Consider the following 23,343-nt stretch of genomic DNA (forward strand, 5'->3'; position numbering starts at 1 on the left):
AGTAAATTTGCGGATGATACTAAAATAGGTGGCATTGTAGGTAGTGCAGAAGGTTATGAAAAATTACAGGGCAATCTCGATCAGCTAGGTATGTGGGTTGAGCATTGGTAAATGGCTTTCAATCCAGGTAAGTGTGAGGTATTGCAATCTGGGTGATCAAACCAGGGTAGGACTTATGCAGTGAATGGTAGGGCCCTGAGGAGTGTTATGGAACAGAGGGATCTAGGTGTGCAAGTACATAGTTCGCTGAAAGCGGCATCACAGGTAGAAAGGATGGTGAAGGTGGCATTTGGCATACTGGCCTTCATCAGTCAGGGCACTGAGTATAGGAATTGGAAAGTTATGATGCAGTTATATAATTCATTGGTGAGGCTGCACTTGGAGTATTGTGTACAGTTTTGGTCACCCTATTATAAGAAAGATGTTATTAAACTAGAAAGAGTGCAGAAAAGATTTACCAGGATGTTGCCTGGACTTGGGGGCCTGAGTTACAAGGACTTTATTCCCAGAGAGGGCATGGATTTAAGATCAGAGGCGAGAGATTTAAAAGGGACATCAGGACCAGCTTCTTCATGCAAAGGGTGATGTCTATTTGGAATGAGCTGCCAGAAATAGTGGTTGAGGCAGACACAGTAGCAATATTTAAAAGCCATCGACATAAGTACAGGGATAGGAGGGGTTTAGAGGGCTATGGGCTAAGCATGGGCAGATAGGACTAGCTCACTGGGCAACACAGTTGGCATGGATGAGTTGGGCCAAAGGGCCTTTTTCCATGCTGTATGACTCTATTCATTTTTTTATTTGGATCTTTCTCTAATATGGTCACTTCTAATAGTTTGCATAACTTATTCCTTCAGATGGTGGTGAACTTCACTGGCATCTTCAGGCATATCTAAAAGATCTTTATCATCAATTTTTTGGGGGGGTTCTACTTCTTAAATTGAATGATATCAGAGTGATAGAATGGGGGACTCCTAGCCAAACATCACACCCACCACATGGGGATCATAAAACCTCAACTAGTACATCATTGCCCCCATCCTCTGTCATGGGATCTTCCAACCATACAGATATTCTGACCCTTGAGTAACTCTAACCCATTCACCTTATCCCACCCCCATAGTTACTTTAGCATTCTCCAATCCAATGGACCCTCTAGCTCAAGGGGCATTCTAACCTACACCCCCCCCCCCTTTATGAATGCTTGCTCCAAACACCTAATTTGTTTTAATTCTCTTTTGCCTGAGCTACACCACCTTTGGGTCACTTTAAGCATCACCCCACCCTACCTCCCCCCACTTCCCCAAACCTTGAGTCATCCCAGTTGCTGTGTCAGTCTAACCAAATATGCCAAGCTCCAATCATTTTAACTTATGGATCATTTTAACTCTTCACACAGTCCAGTCTCTTCAACTATATGTTATTGTTGGAGGTTAGAATGGATGCATTCAATTTGAAAAACAGTATTGAGAGCCTAACTCTATAATCAAAACCATTTTTGTTTTATAGTATTGTACTCATCTGGAAACTGTGGCAGCAGGAGTATAGAACAGGGCTTTACTTTGACTTGTGAGCTGCCTAACCTGTAAGTGTTTGGGCGTTGACTCTGCAGCAAGAAGTGGGTGGGACTATTTCCCAGCACTGATAATAAACCAGCTCAATCAACCAGCCATTGCCTCTTGAAATATAGATCCAAGGCAATATATTATAAATCCTAGAGAAACCAATTATTCTTTTTTTTGAAATCTGGTGTTATCCTTACAGGGTGGTGACTGTAACACAATGCAATAACAAATAGAACAGAAATGATGGAAATACTCAGAAGGTCAGGCAGCATCCATAGAGAGAGAAAAATGGTGTAAATGCTTCAGGATGATGACCTTTCATCAGAACAAGGAAAAGTTAGAAATCAATGTCTTTCAAGTTGCAGAGAAGTAGGAGGGGTGGCGAGAACAAAGGGAAGAGACTGAACAGGAGTGAAGAGAACAAAGGGTAGAACAAGAGACTGCAGATGCTGGAATCGGGAGCAACAAACAATTTGCTGGAGGAACTCAGCGGGTCGAGCAACGGGTCGAGCATCCTGATGCAGGGTCATGACCCAAAACATCGACTATCCCTTTGCCTTCACAGGTGCTGCCTGACCCACTGTGTTCCCCCAGCAGTTTGTTTTTTGTCAGATATTATTTCTGACTCTAAATAAGTGGGAGAACTGTCAACAGTTTGGGGTCGAAATCCTGCATCGGGACTGAGAGTGGAGAGGGGAAATATAAAGAGGGGAGCGGTGAGACAGAGGTGATTGGTGGACTTGGGGGGGGGCGGGGAGGGTGGGGGAGGGGAGGTGTTGAGGGATGATAGGCAGATTGAGCCAGGTTGGGGGTGGGGGGGGCGCTGGGGTTGGGTTGGGTGGAGTTGGGAGACATAATAGATGGAGGCAGACAAAAAAAAAGAGGAAGGTGGAGCCAGGAGAGGGTGAAGGTAGAGACAGCTGCTAGAGGGTAATAAGCAGGAACACAAAGGGAATGTCTGTTTTAGGGTGATGGTGCCTACTGAGAGAGGGTGGGTAGATGCTTGTTAGTCACAGCTGATCTTTCTGGAGGAGACGTTCACTCCCCCCAACGCCCCTTCCTGCATCACTTTGTTTCTAACTTTCATCGGTTCTGATGAAAGGTCATTTGCCTGAAACAATGACAATGTTTCTTTATCCATAGATGCTGCCTGCCCTGCAGAGTGATTTCAGCATTTTTGGCTTTTATTTCAGATGTCCAGCATCTGCATGTTTTTAGTTCTCAGCAAAGCAACACCGCCACTTCAGGTCCCCAAGACACACAACAAAATATTCAAAGATCAAGGGTCTACATAATTCAGGCAAATCTGCACTGATGCTGTGGGCATGCAAAAGGCAGAGGAACACACTTGGAGAGAAATCCACACATCATTGCAGATATGACAAATACATGGCAAAACATCCCAAGTTTGCAGCAGATGTAACAACACACGTTAAGACTGCACATTTACAAATACACAGCAAAGCACATAGGAAATATGGGCCTACAAAATACACAATATTTCTTCAGTACTTAAAATTTACATAATGCACAGCAACATAATCTAGAATTGAAGCTCTCAGCAGTGCAACTTAATATACTGGAGATCTGACGATTGCTCAGCAACGTAGTCCAATAGTGTAAGATATAAGGCCGGTCAGTCCCCTGAGCCTGTTCATTTATTTAGCTTATAGTTAATTTGCACCTCAACTATATGTTCCCACCTTTGATCCATGTTGCTGAATACCTTAAATCAGCAAAAATCTGTTACTCTTGGGTTGGATCTGACATTTAGCCTAGTATTCACAAATTACAAGGAAGCAATTTACAGATTTGGTGCTTGGGAGAAGTGCTTCCTATTTTTGGTCCCTATGTGGTATATTTCTAAATTTAAGATTGTGTCGTTTACTTACTCTGGGTTCTGTCACTTGATGAAATAGTTTCTCCCTTCCTATCTTTTTACCAGTTTAAAGCTGTAATAAGACCTTCTACCTTCAACCTTCTGAGAGAATACAACCATGTCCTCACATTGCAAGCCTTTTAAGTCCTGGCATAATTCTGATAATTAGCACTGGATCCATTCCAAAGTTAATTCCTTTCTTGAGGTACAGTGCTTGGAACTGATCATTGATATGAATTTGCCAAAGGTGCTGTAAAACTGAGTATAACTATCTCATGTTTATACATTAGCCCACTTGTGTAATATATTTTAATCCTCTGTGAGTTAGAGGCCATTTCTCTGTTTATCTGGGTTGAACATTGCTGGCTGTGGTGAGCAGTTCAGAAGGGAAACACCATCTACAGCCAAGTGGATGACATCCCAGATTGAGGCACATGTGTTGTGGGTTTGGCACTTACTGAACGACTCAGGTGTCCAAAATTAACTCTTAAACATTTTGAAATGTTATTATTGATTTTTATTAGTTTCTTGAGGTTTAATTGATTTTAAATGTATCTGAATGCCACTTAAAATCTATTTCAGTATTGAGAGGAGGCAAAGCTCCACCCTTCCTTTGCCTGCTGTTAAAGCCTGTCAGAGGCATTCCCAGGGCAGGGACTCTGCTCAATGCTGCTGTGGTCTAGTTGTCATTCACACCTCGACGTCATGCTGAAAGGAGTGGAAGGTCAGCTCAGTCAGACCTCTGCATCTAGCGAAGGTAAGTGCAGGTTGGGGAGAGCCATGGATAGTGGTCCCTGGGCAACAGGCTGGGTCTACCAAGATCCAGCTCATTATCTTTCACAATAGTATTTATTGATCTGCGCACAGGGGCACCCAAATGTCCCTGCCTCGCATCAGAACATAAGAACTTTAATACAAAAGTCTCATCAGGATAGATCCATTTTACAATGAACTACAATTATCTACCCTCATCATAGCCTCAATGACAGCTTTCCTTCCTCTCATCATATCCCTCTGCCCCATTTTCTTACTTAATGTGTAGCCTTTGCACCCTTTTCCCTCCAGAGACTGATTTGACTCCTGACTATGTTGCTTCAATGTTCTTCCTTGGCAACTTATTCCACAACTCAATTAGTTGTTGTGGCAATAGTTTCTTCACAAATTGTTTATGCTTAACTTGTAACTCTTGGGGTTTGAACCCGTCAACACTGCAGAGAATTTGCCTGGTTCAGTTTTGCCAATTCCCTCAAACTTGCCCTGCTACTGAGCATTTAGATCGGGCTGCTGTTTTGATCACTTGTGTGCATTAACTAAGAGAATCTCTGCCAGATCCTCAAGCAGACTCTGCCTTACCTCCCTCCGTTGTTCTTCTTCATCCTGCAGCCGTGCCTGCAGTTTTCGGACCATAACTTGCCGCTTCCACTCTGGTATGGGACGCCCTTTCTCGTCATGTGTGGGCACCAGCAAATCCACATCTGTGGAAGGGACCTCCTCCACAGGGAGTGGGACCAATGCTTTCTCTTTTGACTCCTCTTTGTGCTTTAAGTTTTCACTCTGAAATGAGAGTGCAGTAAAACGGTGTCAGGATTATGGGTTCAAGATGTTTAATTGATTAGCCTAAACCAATAATATATGACTTCCCTTCCCACCTCCTGTTGCATTAGAACTTTCCATGAATACCTGCATTTATATGACACCTTTTTGCATTTCTTAGAAATGCCCCAAAGCATCTCACACACAATGAATTATTAAATGCATCAATCTAACACATGTCAATTGGACTCACCTGGTAGCACTCTTCTTTTAGTCATATAATTTGAACTTCAAGTTCTTTTTGAGAACTTGAAAACCTTTCAGAACAATGCATTCTAGCTTATCAGGGGCACATAACCCATTCATTTTTTTTAAATTCTCAGGGGATGTGACATTGCCAGTCATTTACTACCTGTGACCTTGATAACTGAGTGGCTTGCATGGTAACTTCAGAAGGCAATTAAGAGTCAAACACATTAGTGGGCCTGGGGTCACATATAGACCAGATAGGATAAGGATGGCCAATTTCCTTCTCTGAATTTTATCAACAGTCCAGTAATTTCATAGTCATCATGAGCACTCCTAGCTTTTCTTTAAATTTTGCATTCCAAGTGTAATAAACATCTTGTTTAAATTCCCTAGCTGCTATGGTGAGAATTGAACTTGCTTCTCAGTTCAGACTTGGGATTTCAGACTGTAGTCCAAACTTCAGACATTTTGGAGAAAGTAACCTGGATGTTGTTGGGGAAACTGGTGGAAGTTACGGAACTTATTACAATGGAAGTGAAAGCAGGACATTTAGAAAAATCACAATGTAATGAGGCAAAGTCAACATGATTTTATGAAAGCAAGATCATCTTTGGCAAATATATTGGTGTTCTTTTCAAGATATAACTAGTAGGGTGAACAAAAGGAACGTGTAGATGTGGTATCTTCCAAATGGCAACCAATAAGGTCAGATGTAAAAGGTTACTGCCTGAGGTAAGAACTCATGGCTTTAGAGGCAATATTTTCGCGTGGATAGAGGGATGGCGGTCATGGGTTACGAGTTTCTAAAATGGAGAAGCAGTTTCTGGGATGGCATGTGACCATGGAGTCCATGTCCGGAGCACATAGAAGATGAGCGTAAGCAGTTGAAGGAGCTCATTACCTTGCATTACTGCATCCAAACTGTCAAACACCTCCTATGGCAGAATTTGTGGTTCTCATATCAGCCTCATCACCTACCTCAGGACCCATCGAATTGGAGCAGAAACAAATCACCCTCAACCCTGTAGAAAAAGAAAGGAAATAAAAGAAAACGAGAGAGAGAGAGAGAGAGAGAGAGAAGGGGAGGGGGAAATAAAAAGAGGAAGGGAAGAGGGGATTGACTAACTAACAGAAATATGAGTTAGTGTCATTTTTATGTTGAAAGGCTACTATTGATGGAGAGCTGCAGGTAATCAGTGCAGGTGCCTCAATGCTGGGAACTGTGAGGTTATCTACTTTCGTAGGAAGAATATAACTCGAGAAAGGTCACAGAATACTCTGGTGCTACATCATAAAGTCATATGGCATGTAAACAGACCCTTCAGCCCACCATTTCTCTGCAAACCACTGAGCACCATTTCATTAACCCTACACTAACCCCATCTTAATTTTACCTACATTTGGATCAATTACACCCCCCCCCCCCCACCAAGATTCTATCAAACACCCCAACACAAGGGACAACTGATACTGGCCAATTAATCTACCAACCACATGTTGAGATGTAGCAGGAAACCAGAGCACCTGGAGGAAACCCACATGCTTGCAGGAAGAACGTGCAAACTCCACACCAGAAGTCAGGATTGAACCCAGGTCTCTGAAGCTATGAGGAAGCAGCTCCACCCGCTGCGCCAACTGTGCAGAGGGATGGAGGGCATAGGGTTCCTTTGACATAAAATACAGAAAGTTAGCATGTAGATGCCAGAAAGTAATTAGGAAGACAATTGGAATGTCAGTCTTTGTTGTGAATTGAACAGATTATAAAAGTTTAACTATAACTGTTCAGGGCATTGGTGAGACCATACCTGGAGAACTACATTCTGCTCTCATCTCCTTACTTAAGTTAGGATATATTTGCTTTTGTGGCAGATCTCTAGGTTGATACTTGGAATGAAAGGGTTGTCTTGAGAAGAAAGATTGAGCAGTATAAAACTTTACATTGGAGCATAGAAGAATGAATAGAAACATGAAAGATTCTGAGGGGACTTAAAAATGTAGATACTGAGAACTTGTATCTTTAATTGATGAATCTAGAAGAGGAGATGTTTCAAAATATGGGAACGCCTATTTAAGATGAAAATGAAAACAAATTTAGTTTTTCAAGAAGTTATGAATCTTTGGAATTCTCTATAAATGAAAATCTAAAGAAAGTGGCAGATGCTGGAAATCTGAAATAAAATGATTGACAAAGGATTCTAGACCTGAAATGTTAACCGTTTCTCTTTCCACAGATGCTGCTTGACCTGCTGAGTGTTTTTTTTCTGTTCCTGTTTTCATTTTCTGTTTTTTTTATTTGAAATTCCCTACCCCAGACAACTGTGGAGACAGATAAGGTTGAGATAGATTTTGCATCTACAAGAGAGTCATGTGTCACAGGAAAAGTTAGGAAAGTGTACTTGAGGCTGAGATCAAACAGCCATGATCTGAATGGCAGAGCATGTCCAAGGAGCCCTATGGCCTACTTCTGTTCTCTTTCTTATATTGTTACGGATTCAGGAGGTTTCATCTCAGCCTTACTATAGTAGGTCATAGTTATCCTGGCTACAGGTGGCATCAGATCAAACCTGGACTTGTATGAATACAGTGAGGACCACATGCAGCAAAACAAAAAAAACTATAGTTTGTTTTGTTTACCTGCACTATCAACCAGCACAACTCCCATTGTTTGGTTTGCTCTGAGAAATTTGCAAGCGGATACAATTCAAACTCTCCCACTCTGGCAATTCTGAATCAATTCATGAAACAAGGCTTTCAAATTTGTTTCACATTTGGGAGTGTATTCAGCTAGGAACAGATAGTAAGCAAGTATTCAGTGGCAGAAACTATGAGTATTCATTAGAATATACAGTACATTGAGCATTCAATGCCAGGTACAGTGCGAGTTAGAAGGAGGTACAACAAGCATACTTTGCCAGTTACAGTCAACATTTAATGCCAGATATTGGGTAAATTCAGTGCCAGGTACAGCAGACATTCAGCGCCAGTTACAATGAATATTCTGTGCCAGTTACAGTGAACATGTCGTGCCAGATACGGTGAACATTCAGTCGCAGATCTGATGAACATGCAATGACAGATACAATGAACATTTAGTAGCAGACACAATGAACATGCATCACCAGACATGATGGGCATTCAAAGCCAAGAACAGTGAATATTTAGTCACAGATAAAATGAGCAAACAATGCCAAATACAGCAAGTATTCAACAAGAGACACAGTGAGAATGCAATGCCAGATACAGCGGCATTCAATGCCATATACAGCAAATATTCAGTCATAGCAAGAATTCAATGCCTGATAAATGAAAATTCAGCAGCAGATTCAATGAGTATGTAACGTCAGATGCAATAAGCATTCAATACCATATACAGCAAGTATTCAGTTGCAGATAATCAGTGCCAGGTACAACAAGCATTCAATACTTGATGCAATGAGCATTCAGTGGCATATAGAGTGAGGGATCACCATCAGCTAAAATAAGCCTGCAAGTCAGGTACAGTGAGCATTCAGTGCCAGGTACAATAAGCATGAATCCAGGTGTAGCAAGCATCTGATGCCAATTATAGTGAAAGTTCAGTGCCATGTAAAGCAAGCATTCAGTGCCAGCTACAGCAAACATACTCTGCCAGGTGCAGCACGCATTCAATGTCAGGTTCAATGCACATTCAGTGCCAGGTACAGCAACCATACACTGCCATGTGCAGAAACAATCAATGCAGGTACAATGAATATTCATCGACAGGTACAGTGAATGCACCAAGAATTAGTTAGCAGATACATTGATCATGCAGTGTCAGGTAAAGTGAGAATCCAGCATCAAATGCAATGAACATTCAATGCCAAGTAAAGCAAGCATTCATTTGCAAGTACAATAAGCTTTTGGTGCCTGGTGCAAAGAATATTCAGTGCTGGGTACAGCAAGGGTTCAATGCCAAGAATAGCAAAATTCATCACCATATAGAGTTAGTAATCAATGGTCAGTACAGTGCACAGTCAGATGCAGCACCCATTCAGTGCCAGGCTCAGAGAGCAAACAATGACAGCTACAGCATACATTCAGTGCCAGGTTCAGAGAGCAAACAATGGCAGCTGCAGCACACATTCAGTGCCAGGAGCAATGCACATTCAATGAAAGGTAAAGTGCGCATTCAGCATCAGGGGCAGCATGCATTCTGTACCAGCCATAGGGAGCATTCAGTGTCAGGTACAGTGCACATTCACTGTCAAGTACAGCAAGCATTCAGTGGGAGCTACAGCACTCATTCAGTGCTGTGTATAGGCAGTGATCAGTGCTGGGTACAGCCATTGTTTGGTACAGTGTGCAGTGGGCAAATCTTCAATGGTAATTTCAGGAAGTATTTAACGTGAGGTACAGTGATTCATTCAGAAGCAGACACAGCAAACATCCAGTGCCAGGTATAGGAGCATTGAATGCTCAGTACATTATGTTTGTAATTGCAGAAACAGTGAACATGCAATGGCAGTCCCATGTTGTTGAATGATAATAGCTATCTGAATGGGACTGATAATATTTGCCATTGCAGCTGAGAACATACATTCATACACACACAAAACATGCACACACATATACTGCATGCAGAGACATAAAAACAGGAACTTAGATCTGGTGAAATGCACCACATGAGTTCCGATTGTTTGGTCTTGACAGCTTCGTAGTCCTTGTGTCACCAGCAGAGGATGGCAACTGTGAGCATTCACAAGGCTGGATCCGTGCATGTATTTGAACCGATGTAATTTTCATCAGGATCTTATTCTGACAATGAAATTTGTCACAGAATAAGGAAACTCGCCATTCACTGCAGTACAACTGTGAGGTAGCAAAAGGGGCTCAACGTACACAAGGCAGCAAGCCCTTCTGCAAATCTCATTGTTAATTGTTGCATCCCTGACTCTCTGTCAGTGATGGCACCAACCATACGAATGAATTGAATAACTGTTCATCAGTAATGAATGTTGGTTAACTCAATGTGTTCCTCTCAGTCCACGTTGCTCGGTTCTGATTGAGGATATGCTATAAACAGACTACCTGGATTTTGCCAGCAGTTCCAGAAGTCCTGAACTTGCTCCTCCATTAGATTCCACATGGTGTTCAACAGCACAACACAAACTGCTGGTATTCCCCAGTATTTAAGCTTGGAAATCTGCTCGGGGAATCTGTGCCAGTTAAACCCGGTGTTGGATGTGCAAACTTATTTATTTGAATGGAGACTTCTTAGTAGTGGGAAAGAATGAAGTAAGTTATGTTTCATTTGATTATTTGTTTTACAGCAATATTTTTAATTAGCATTAAGTGATGGTTTAATTTTTAATATTTTTAAAGTTTCAATATTTTATTCTTAATATTTTTAATGCTTCTGAATGCCATACATTGTCAGAAACATTGAAAAAAAGTTTGACAGCTTTGACAACAAAGCTGGGGGAATGGGGCTTTGGCAAATGTGAAAGGTTTTCTCAGCAGTTTCAGAAGCAGGATTTGACTGCCCATGTAACAGCAGTGTATAAACAAGGCTCCACATCCAAGTAGGACCTTGGCATTTAGGACTTACCTTTCATTGGGTCCAGCCTTCTGGATATGAATCAGGATATGATTATGCAGTCAAGACGTAACTCAAGAGCGAGTGTGAAAAGCAAACCACACTCTCAAATCTGTACCATTGCCTGGTTAAGAGAGGATGTTAACTGAAGATCCTGAGGAGGTCTAGGTATCCTTTTCAATACAGAGCGTAGTTCAACATCCATGGGGAAGGGCCTTCATTACCTTGCCATCCTCCATTCCTTGCTGAAAGTCGCGCGACTCCCTGCGGCCCTCGTTAATTGACTGGTAGTAGTCACCTCTGTTCTGCTGTTTCACAATACTTTTTGATTTCCGAATCGATTCTTGCATAGAAACAGGAGGCTCCTCCAGAGGGAGCTGGAAATGAAGCAGAAACCAGAGTCTAATGTTAATCAGTCTGAAACATCAGGCAAAGTCTAGAATTTAGAATGTCCCCTGAGATTGCAAAGTAGCAAATGTATCACACCTGTCAAGAAAGAAGGGAGAGGGAGAATGGAAGTGTGGGCCAGTTATCTTGACATTAATACAGGATCAAATGTTAGAATGTAATTTAAGGGGCCCAGTAACAGGGCATTTGGAAAATCATAAGATGGCTGCGCAGTGTTAAAGGGAATTTGTTTATCACAACAGAGTTAAGTGTTCTTCAGCTGGAAAGTAATAGGGTAAAGTAGTGGGTAAGTCCGTGACATAGTGCACTTAGATTTTGAAACGTCTTCAGTGAGGTGCAGCAAAAGAAGTTATTACATGAACTTGGGGTTCATGAGATGGAGGTAATTTGTATGGGAAGAAGGTTGGTTAACAGATAGAGTTGGAATAAATGGGCCATTTTTGTGTTGCCAACCGAGGACTATTGCAGCATCAGAAAGATCCATGCTTGGGTCTCAACTATTTACAATCTATTTCAAGGAATTAAACGAAAGAACTGGCCATAATAGATCCAAGTTTGATGACAATATCAAGCTAGGTGGAAATGTAAGCTGTGTGTAGGACACAAAGTGGCTGCAAAGATACTTAGGCTAAGTGAAGTGATTCTACAAGAAGATGGAAGATGATGCTATCCATCACGGTAGTAAAAATGGAAAAGCTCTTTTAGGCAGGGCCTATATTCCCAAAGTTTAGGAAAATGAAGTGATCTCACCGAAACATAAAATTCTTAAGGAGCTTGACAGAGTGGATGCTTGGAGCTTGTTCCTGAGGACTGGGGAGATCAGAGCAACGGATCATCTGTTCACCACTGAAGTGAGATTTCTTAACACTAAATGGGTGTAAATCTTTGAAATTCCCCATCTCAGAAGAGTACGGTCATCATATATATTAAAAAATGAGTTAATGCATACTAAAGGAAATAAGAGATATTGGATTGACCAGGAAGGAAGGATTGAGGTGGAAGATCAGCCTTGGTTGGCCAATGTAGATTGTCCTACCGCTGGGGGGAGTTGAAGAAAATGCAGGGAGAATAAAGTGGGATTAGTGCAGGATTAGTGAAAATGGGTGCTCGGTACAGTAAAACTCTGTTAATCTGACACACCCTGGACTTGGTGATGCCCGAGTAGTAGATTTTCCAAACTTATTGGAAGTTGTTTTATTAATACTCCAAAACACTTCCAATTCACTTTTTAAAAAATGTTACACAGTAACTTTTCAATGAACCCAGTAGGTTTAAAGGGAGCGCAGGAAATAAAAAAACAGTTCCATTTCAAAGGAGGGCGGCCAACAGAACCAGCCTAAAGGGAGCGAAGGATCCGAGGCGCTGGTGAGTGAAAGGACGTGAGGGAGCCAGGGCTCAAGAATGTGGGAACCAGGGGCCCAGTGAGTAGGAAGGGAATACAGGAGCTGGGGTTGAGGTGAGGTGGGAAGTGCACACATCACCTTGTGAACCAGATGTCAAAACATCAGGACTTTTTGAATGGACGGAGAGCGGATTACTGAAGTTTTACTACAGTCAGTGCAGACGGTGGGCCGAAGGGCCTGTTTCCGTACTGTATGACTCTACGACTCTATTGCTCTATGACTCATTCCAGCATCTTAACCACTAGAGATAAGGCCCTGCCAAGTCTATCTTCACCACCAGTAATGGTGCTTGATAAAGAGACCAAAAGAACAGCTAGCAGATCTTGTTATAGAAACATTTTTCAAAAATTACAAAACTTTGTTATTACTTAGAATGGAATTAGCACAACTGACTGATTACAAATCATGCCACACAGAGATCATTCTCACTTGCTTCTAACCCTTTGCACAGTGTCCCTGAGTCAAAGATAGTTCACTCATTACACCATGATTTTTCACTGCTCACCAAGTACAGACCACTCACCCATTACACAGTGTTCCTCAATTGCACAGTGCTTCCCTGTTACGCAATGTCCCTCAGTTACGCAGCGCTCACCATATGCGGTGTTCCTCAGTTCCACAATGCTCACCCTTTAAATAATGTTCTTCAGTTACACAGCATTCACTCATTAAACAGAAATCCACAAGTTACACTGTGCTAGCTCCCTCATGCTGATCTTCAGTCATGTAGAGCTTGCCCCTTACAGATGCTTTCGATGTATATGCTTGGTCCTAACATGGCAGTCATCAGTTACGTGGTGCTCAGTTTACAGCACCCACTTGACCATTTGCCTGTTAACAGCATCCTGAGTTATTCAACAGTTGCTCAGCGCTCCTCAGATACATTCCATCAATCTACAGATTGTATTCGGTGCTTACCCGTTACCAAGGGCTTGCTCGATGCACTAGTCAGTTACACGGGGCTTGTCAAACAAGCAGTGCTCAGTCGTTATGAGGCTGAACAGCAATCAGATGTATTAATTTTCTCAAGCAGCCAATCATTCTCACCATGTGCTTTCCTTGGTTGCAACACAGTTTCAGGAAAGGTCATAGGGTTTATGTTGACAGGCTTTACCTGAAACTCTGAAGAGATACTGCTCACTATCCCAATTCTAAAACTGTTGGCTGACCAGCTGATAATCTCCGCCTGTGCACAACTTAATGTTGAACTCTCTAATGGAGTCAGGGTCACTCAGTTCACTGACTTAGTATGTATTACAGACCACATGAAAGCTGAATCTAGCCTAAGCAATAACAAACATTTCCTTTCCTGTTCCTGACTTAATATTCCGTCTGTTATAGCTGCCGATTAGATTCCCATATCTTCTGTGTCTCGAAATGCCCTGAGTTATAAAGACTATAGCACCGGATTATGGAGCTGTAATTAGCAGCCACTCAATTATTTAATGGTGGCATCAGGTGGCTAATTAAATCATCAGTCAAGACCCAGCTCGGAGCGAGATACTGAAACTATTGTGGCGGGCTGTAGTCTCTCCGCTCTGCATCACTGCTCTCCTCTTCTCTTGTGTCAGTCTAAGACAATGCAAGGGTTTTAAAATATATGAGATTGTTTCCCACTTAAGCAAGTCCCTGTTATCCTGCATACAGAGCTGGCGCAACCAACTGGGCATGGAGCATGAATGAGGGACCAGAGCCATTTTTCAGCAATAGATATCCTTTCACTGGCTTGCTTCAAGAATGTGCCCAGCCAGTTAGATTACTGTATGTCCTTACTGGGTTTTAATACTCTGTTTTTAAGTGATGCTTCATTGGACTTGTCAGTAATGATGCTAACAGTCATGGAAAATAGTTTTCAGAACCAAAAGCAATTAATTTAAAAATCTTGCATTCCCATCTCACTTCTAGGTCTCCAAGACCTCTGAATAGCTCTAATGCTGTCCTCTTTAGCATCCCCCATTATGATTGCACTACCTTTTGCAGCCATAACTTCAGCTAACTGGGACCAGGTGGTCCAACATCCACCTCTACTACTACCACCACCACATCTCAGCATCTTTATCTCAATTCTTCCTTCCACATTGCTGACTAGATTGTTGGATACCTAAGTGAGACAGATCTACCACACTGATGCCAGTACTAATGCCAAAGCTTACCCAGATTTCCCTGTGCAAGTCCAGGTTACCAGCACTGTGCCAGCCTGTCGGCAGCCTTTCTGCCTATCTCTCACCTAGTGTGTCAGAGACTTTTCATAGGATCCAATGGGGCAGCATGACTTCAGGAAAGGGGGCTGTGTACATGCACCTGTCTACATTAATGGTGCTGAGGTCGAGAGGGTTGAGAGCTTCAAGTTCCTGGGAGTGAACATCACCAACAGCCTGTCCTGGTCAAATCACGTAGATGCCACGGCCAAGAAAGCTCACCAGCGCCTCTACTTCCTCAGGAGGCTAAAGAAATTTGCTTTGTCCCCTTTGACTCTCACCAACTTTTACCGATGCATCACAGCTTGGTACAGCAACTGCTCTGCCCAGGACCACAAGAAACTGCAGAGAGTTGTGGACATGGCCCAGCGCATCACAGACACCAGCCTCCCCTCCTTGGACTCTGTCTTTACCTCTCCTTGTCTCAAAGACCCCACCCACCCGGGACATTCTCTCTTCTCTCCCCTTCCATCAGGTAGAAGATACAGGAGCCTGAGGGCACGTACCACCAGACTTAAGGACAGCTTCTACCCCACTGTGATAAGACTATGGAACAGTTCCCTTATACAATGAGATGGACTATGACCTCACGATCTACCTTGTTGTGACCTTGCACCTTATTGCATTGCACTTTCTCTGTAGCTGTGACACTTTACTCTGTACTGAAATTGTTTTTACCTGTACTACATCAATGGACTCTGTACTAACTCAATGTAACTGCACTGTGTAATAAATTGACCTGTACGATTGGTACACAAGGCAAGTTTTTCACTGTACCTCGGTACAAATGACAATAATAAACCAATACCAATACCTTCTGTAGGCCTCCCGGTTTCGGGCTGGAGAGCTGCCCCCTGAATCGGTACCAGTACAAGCCTCCTGTAAGTATGGCAGTGTCCGCTCAAATAAATAGAGTCATTGAATAATACGGCATGGAAATAGGCCCTTTGGCCCAACTCGCCCATGCCGACAATGGTGTTCATGTTTGGCCCATATCCCTCTAAACCCCTCCTATCCATGTACTTAATCAAGTATCTTTTAGATGTTGTTATTGTACCTGCCTCAACCACTTCCTCTGGCAGCTCATTCCATAATCACACCACCCTCTGTGTGAAGAAGTTGCCCCTCAGGTCCCTTTTAAATCTTTCACCTCTCACCTTAAACCTATAACCTCTAGCTTTTAGTCATTAGCAAAAAATCAAGATTTTTTTTATTATTTATCCTATTTTTGATCATTTTAATTGATTTTTAGAATGTGGATGTGCTCTTAATTTAGAATATATTTTGAATAGTTTACATTTCCTGAATGATACTAAATGTTTCTGAATGCCAAAGTCATTCTCAAACATTCACTGACCCTGGTCGCACCAACACCTTTGCTAGTGGTGAGTCTGAGGACGGGGCCTCTCAGGCTGTCAAAGTGTTCTGTGAGTGCTGCCTACATTGAGACACCCTCTCCGTGCACTGTGCCATGCCAGTCAGGGTACTAGAGGAGGCTGCACTGGTGTCCAGGACAGAACAATGTAGACCAGGGCAAGTGACCAATGATTTCTGGGAAACAACAGTTCTGGCCCAATATCTCTTCTGGTGTCAAATTCTATTTGATAATTTTCTTCTGAAAATACAATCTTTTTATATTAAAGATGCTATATAAAAGCAAGATGCTGTTTCAGAGTTGGATTACTAATTATAGTAATTATCATATGGCCAATATTTATTCCTCATCCAACATACTAAAAAATAAATGATCTTATCATTATTCCAATGTCACTGTGAAACATTAACATGGAACAGTATAGCATTGGATTGGCCATTCGACCTATGATGTTGTGCCGATCTTGATGCCAGTTTATACTAAATATCCTCCTCCTGTGTATCATCCATATCCCTCCATTCCCCTCATATTCATGTGTCTATCTAAGAGCCTCTTAAACTCCACCAAATTGCCTGCTTCCACTACTACCCTGGCACCCACCACTCTCTGTGTAAAAAAAAAACTTGCCTCTCACATTGCCTTTATACTACACCCCTCTAACCTTAAAAGCATGTCCTCTGGTATTTGACATTTCTATCATGGGGAAAAAAATTCTGTCTGTCTACCTTATTTATGCCTCTCATAATTTTAAAAGCCTCTATTATATCTCCCTTCAGCTTCTGACGCTCTAGGGAGAACAACCAGGGTTTGTCCAACCTTTCCTGATAGATCACACCCTCTAATCCAGGCATCATCTAGGTAAACCTCTTCTGCACCCTTTCCACAGTCTCCACGTCATTCAATTAATGGGGTGACCAGAACTGCACACAATATCCCAAGTGTGATCTGACTGAAGTTTTATATAGCTGCAGCATGATTTTCCTACTCTTATACTCAATACCCCTACCAATGACAGCAAACATTCCATATGCCTTCTTTACCACCTCATCCACTTGCATAGCCACCTTTAGTGAACTTTGACTTGGACCCCAAGATTGCTCTGTATCTCAATACTATCAAGGGGCCTACCGTTAACTGTATACTTTCTCCTTTCATTTGACCTCCCAAAGTGCAACACCTCACACTTGCCTGGATTAAACTTCATCTGCCACTTCTCTGCCCATATCTGTAACTGATCTATATCCCCCTGTATTCTTTGATAGTCCTTTACACTGTCCACAGCTCCACCAATCTTGGTGTCATCCGCAAACTTGCTAATCCACCCAGCTACATTTTCATCCAAATCATTGATCTATATCACAAACAACAGAGGTCCCAGCACCGATCCTTGTGGAACACCACTGGTCACGGACCTCCAGCAAGAATAACAGCCTTCCACCACTTCTCTTTGATTTCTATGGGCAAGCCAGTTCTGAATCCAAGCTTGCAATTCACCTGGATCCCATGCATCATTATCTTCTGAATCAACCTACCATGAGGGATCTTATCAAATGCCTTACTAAAGTCCAGGTGTGGATAACATCCACTGCCTTACCCTCATCAAGCACCTTTGTCACTTCCTCAAAAAACTCAATCAAGTTTATAAGACATGACCTGCCCCTCGCAAAGCCATGCTGACTGCCCCTAAGGAGGCTATGCCTTCCCAAATGTGCATAAGTCCTATCCCTCAGTATCCTCTCCAACAGCTTCCCCACCACTGACGTGAGGATTATCCCTATTTCCCTTCTTGAGTAAAGGCTCAACATTTGCTACTCTCCAGTCCTCTGGGACCTCTCTGTTGCTAGTGAGGACAAATAGATCCTTGTCAAAGCCCCAGCAATCTCCTCACTTGCTTCTTTCAATATTCGAGGATACATGCCATCAGGCCTTGGGGACTTATCCTCCTTAATGCTTTTCAGAAGACCCTGAACTACCTCCTCCTTAATCTCCAAATGTCCCAGCACATTAGCATGCCCCACTCTGTTTTCACTATCCACCAATTCTTTCTCCTTGGTAAATACTGACGTAAGGTACTCATTTAGTACCTTAGCCACTTGCTCTGACTCCAAGCATAAATTCTCTCCTTTATCCTTGAGTGGACCTATGCTCTCCTTGGTTATCCTCTTTTTCTTAATATATGCCTTGGGATTATCCTTGACCCTGCTCCCTAAGGACATTTCATGGCCCCTTTTGGCCTTCCTAATCACCTGCTTGAGCACTTTCCTGCTATCTTTATATTCCACAAGGGCCCAGTCTGATCTTAGCTTCCTAAACTTTATGTATGCTTCCTTTTCATTCCTGACTAAATTTAGGATGTCTCAGGTCATCCAAGGTTCCCTTACCTTACCATCCTTGTCCTTACTCTTTACCGGGACATGCATATCCTGACCTCTGCTCAGCTAGTCTTTAAACAACTCTAATCAACACCCCTCAGCTCTTGTCTAATTTGCCCTCCCCCAATTTAGTACCTTCCCACAAGATCCAATTTTATCCTTATTCATAACTATCTTAAAACATAATGAATTGTGGTCACTATTCCCAAGATGTTCACCCACTATCAGGTCTGTCACCTGGCCTGGCTCATTTCCCAAAACTGGGTCCAGTATGTTCTCTCCTCTCACTGGACTCTCCACATACTGTTTCAAGAACCCCTCTTGGATGCACTGAGGAAATCCTGTCCCATGTAAGCCTCTTGTATTAAGGAAGTTCCAATCAATACTGGGGAAGTTAGAGTCCCCCACTATGACAACCCTGTTGTTTCTGCACCTTTCCATAATCTGTCTACATATCTGTTCCTCCACCTCTCAGTGCTATTGGGGGGCCTAAAATATCATCCCATCAGTGTAATTGCACCTATCCTATTTCTGAGCTCCACCCAAATTGCCTCTATGGATGAGCTCTCTAGTATGTCCTCTCTGAGTACTGCTGTGACATTTTCTCTTATCAGTAGTGCAACCCCTCCACCTCTTTTACCCCTCCCCCTCTCTCTATCACATCTAAAGCAACAAAACCCTGGAACATTGAGCTGCCAGTCCTGTCCCTCACGCAACCAGGCCTCTATAATGGAAACGATATCGTAACTCCATGTACTGATCCAGGCCCTAAGCTTATCCTCCTTACCCCATAATACTCCTAGCGTTGAAATACTCCTAGCATTGTTGTACAAAGAAGGGTTTCCATGTTTCCAACATGGAGAAGGTTCAGGAAAGATTCACAAGGATGATGCCAGGATTGGAGGGCTTGTGTTATTAGGAGAAGTTGGATAGGCTGGGGCTATTTCCCTGGAGTGTAGGAGGCTGAGGGGTGACATTATAGGGGAATCATGAGGGGCATAGATAAGGTGAATGGTCGCAGTCTTTTTCCCAGAGTAGGGGAGTCTAAAATTAGAGGGCATAGATTTAAGGTGAGAGGGGAAAGATTTAAAAGGGTCAGGAGGAGCAACTTTTTCCTCAGAGAGGTTGGTGGGTATTTGGAATGAGCTGCCAGAAGAAGTGGTGGAGGTGGGTACAATTGCAATGTCTAAAAGACCTTTGGACAGATACATGGATAGAAAAGGTTTAGAGAGTTATGGGCCAAAGGCGGGCATATGAGACTAGCTCAGGTAGGCAACTTTGTCATCATGGATGTTGGGTCCAATGGCCTGTTTCCATGCTGTATAACTCTATAATTCTATGACATTGCAAAAATAAATACATCTAACTGATTCCCTGATGTCTTTCAGAATGTTATGATAATGCAACCATTTCAAAGTACAGTCCTGTCTATCATTAGAATCAGAATCGGATTTATTATCACTGACATATGACATGAAATTTGTTGTTTTGCAGCAGCAGCACAGTGCAAATCTATAAATTACAAAAACAAATAAATAGTGCAAAAAACAGGAATAATGAGGTAGTGTTCATGGGTTCATGGATCGTTCAGATATCTGATAGCAGAGGGGAAGAAGCTGTTCCTGAATCATTGAGTTTGGGTCTTCAGGCTCCTGTACCTCCTCCCTGATGGTAGTAACAAGAAGAGGGCAGGTCCCGGATAGTGAGGGTCCTTAATGATAGATGCCACCTTCCTGAGACACCACCTGTTGAAGATGTCCTCAGTAGTGGAGAGGGTTGTGTCCGTGATGGAGCTGGCTGACTCTATAACCCTCAGCAGCCTCTTCCTGCATATTGGAGGCTCCATACCAGGCTGTGATGCAACCAGGCAGGATGCTCTCCACTGTACATCTATAGAAATTTGTAAGAGTCTTTGGTGAATTACCAAATCTTTCAAACTCCTAACAAAGTAGAGTTGATGGTGTGCCTTCTTCATGATTGCATCAATATGTTGGGGTCATCATCCTCTTCCTCTCTAATCTACATTGGACCCCAGTCTGACTACATCCTCACATTGTGTACCAGCCCTAACACTATACTGAGTAAAGATCATTGACTTACAATGTTAACCTTTGCCTGATATGCTGGCTATTTCTAGTATTTTGTCTTTTTATTTCAGATGTCCAACGCACACAGTGGTTTGCTTTCCTGCAGTGATTCAACATCTCTGTCTTCCTCCAATTTTGGCCACTTGGTAATACGCCATTTCAATCTCTCGATCATTGGCAGTTTTGCCTCCTTCACTTGTGTATGCCTTAGGCTTTGGCATTCACTCCCAAACCCCTCTGCCTTCCTAACTTGATTTCCTTGATGCTGTGTTTTAAAAAAAGCTGACCCAACTTTTATTCACCAGTTCTAATATCTCTTTATGTTTGTGTCGAAATTAGTTTGACAGCACTACTGTGAAGCTCTCTGGGAGAAGCTTAGAAATGAAAGTTGTTGTTGTACCTGGATCTAAAGCAGAGAGAGGAGTATGGGAGTTCAATAGGAAATGTGTCCTAAGTAATGTGTTGGAACCAATGGATGGGAATGAATCTCATGGGTGGGATTTCATTCAGTATATCCTGACTGGGTTCTTGGTTTCATCATTCCTCATTGTGTTTTCCATCTATTCACTTCCACGGGAGGAACAGCAGGAATAGGATACCCTGGCCCTATGTTACTTTGTGGATTGTTCACCAGTTTTCTTTCGCTGCCCCCCATCCCCAATGATTCAGATGATAGGTCAACAATTTGGATATTCAGGGTTTGGGATGATGTGGGGAGGGGAGTTCATCACATTCAACATGTCTTTGCAAAGTATCCCCAATCTGGTACTTTCTAGTAAAGCAAACCGATAGTGAGTGGAACCTGCTACCTTGCACTCCTATTCCAGATCAACTCACTCAGGATTAAAGCAGAACTGATCACAGAAATCTTCTGCTCTGCACCAACACTAATGTAAATGATTCAGAGATTGTGATGATATATTAAGGGTCTCAGGTATGTGGCATTAGGTTGGCTCTGGTAACTTAGTAGTTTGACTCTGGTCACAGAAATCACTAACCAAACCTTTACATAGGTTGCCCTTATGTCTTTTTTAAGATTATCTAAGATTATCTCTTTCCTCTATAATTGCCATTCAACTATATGCTATATGCTAGAAATGATCCATTCACTTTCATCAGACTAAGTCCATGCATGCACTGAGATATTTGGTCAAGTAAGTCCATATACGCATTGAGCGACCAGGTCGAGGAAACTGCACCAGGTTATTCACCTGTGTGTTTTATTCACAAAATCTAAACTGGCATGACCCAACGTGAGACATTCCAACTCCTTTCAAACAGAACACTTGGAATTGGATAACTTCAATTCAATGAGAAACCAACTCCTTCATTCTCTTACCTTACTATGACACTGTCCCAGTGTGTTGGATAGTGGTTAAAAGGATCAAATAGAGCAAGTGACTATGATTGTAGTAGTTTCCGTGGTCACTGTCTGAGCCAAGTAACTCAATAGGTATTCTATGTTTAATGAGGAATGTGATCTGCTTGTTACATCCTGTTCCCTTGTGTAGTTATTTAGTAAATACAGAGCTTCATGGAGAACAACAATGATGGATGATCATCATGAAAACTCTGGTACTCTCCATCACTCCTTATCATGTATAAGTGTGGTAAAAGTCCATTGAAGCCCATTTCATCCACAGACCCCGAGAGGTGGTTCTGCCATGGACTTATCCTGACCCACTCATTTTCTGGTGAATCCATAAGGTTAAAGTTCCAGGCAACCCCTCCCTAGCTTGTGAAGCCAGTTAGGTAAAAACTTATAGCATCACTTCACTCTCGTCCAAACACTAAACTTATACGATGTCAGTTGCAGCAGGTTTGCCTCTGAGTCTAATGGTAACAAGTTCAAATCCCACATAGAATCTTGAGCACAAACTCCAGACTGACACTTAAGTGTAGTACTGCAGGGATGCCTCACCATCAGTTCTTTCATACAGGTGAGAGGTTAATCTGAGACCCCTGTCTGTCCAAAGAAAAGCACTTGAATTCATCCCAGTGTTGGAAAATATTTACTCCTCACTTTAAACAAATAATCTGATCATTCTCTCATTGCTACATGTGGGATCTTGATGTATACAAATGGCCTTCCATGTTGTCATCAGTGCAATAGTGACATTATTGCTGTGTCTGCCAGGCTTGTGTCATTGTCACTGTAAGCATTTTGGTGCAGAGTCCAATTTGTGTTTACAAACCAGAATTATCAATATGTACAAAGTGCACAATGACCATCCAATGGCAATAATTGAATTGTTGGGATTCTTTACGAGAGAGTGAAGGAGTTTACAGGATGCTCTGTTGTAACTTTAAAGATGAGGCACAGAACCTCAGAAAAAAGTGATAAATTATTCATGAGTCAGATATTATTAGGGCATAGAGTAAGCAATAGCAAACTTTTTCCCACAGCAGAGGTATCTGTAATCAGAGAGCACGTGTTTAAGGAAAGGAGTAAGAGGTTTAGAGGGTATATTAGGAAGAATTCTTTACCCCAGAGGGTGGTTGGAATTTGGAGCATGCTGCCTGAGGTGGTACTGGAGGCAGTGTCTCTCACAACATTCAAGAAGTATTGAACATTCAAGAAGTATCCAGACATTGCCAAGGCATAGAAGACTATGGACCAAGTACTGGTAAATAGGATTGGTACTTGATTGTCAGCAATGAATGTGATGGGCAGAAGGGCCTGTTTCTGTGCCTTATGACTATATGCCACAGATTTG

The 23,343-nt window shown here is 42.4% G+C and overlaps 1 protein-coding gene across 1 annotated transcript in view; it reads right to left on the minus strand.

Annotated features, from left to right (window-relative positions):
* Positions 1 to 23,343, minus strand: part of LOC127572089 (espin-like protein) — a 72,408-nt gene that overhangs the window by 3,076 nt on the left and 45,989 nt on the right. Inside the window, exons 6-7 of the mRNA XM_052018961.1 lie at positions 11,008 to 11,160; positions 4,798 to 4,998 (exon numbers count right to left, since the gene is read on the minus strand). Of these exons, the coding sequence (XP_051874921.1) occupies positions 4,798 to 4,998; positions 11,008 to 11,160 (354 nt within the window). The remainder of the gene's footprint in view (positions 1 to 4,797; positions 4,999 to 11,007; positions 11,161 to 23,343) is intronic.

Source organism: Pristis pectinata, chromosome 6 (assembly GCF_009764475.1).
Source record: "Pristis pectinata isolate sPriPec2 chromosome 6, sPriPec2.1.pri, whole genome shotgun sequence".
In the NCBI taxonomy this organism is placed as follows: domain Eukaryota; kingdom Metazoa; phylum Chordata; class Chondrichthyes; order Rhinopristiformes; family Pristidae; genus Pristis; species Pristis pectinata.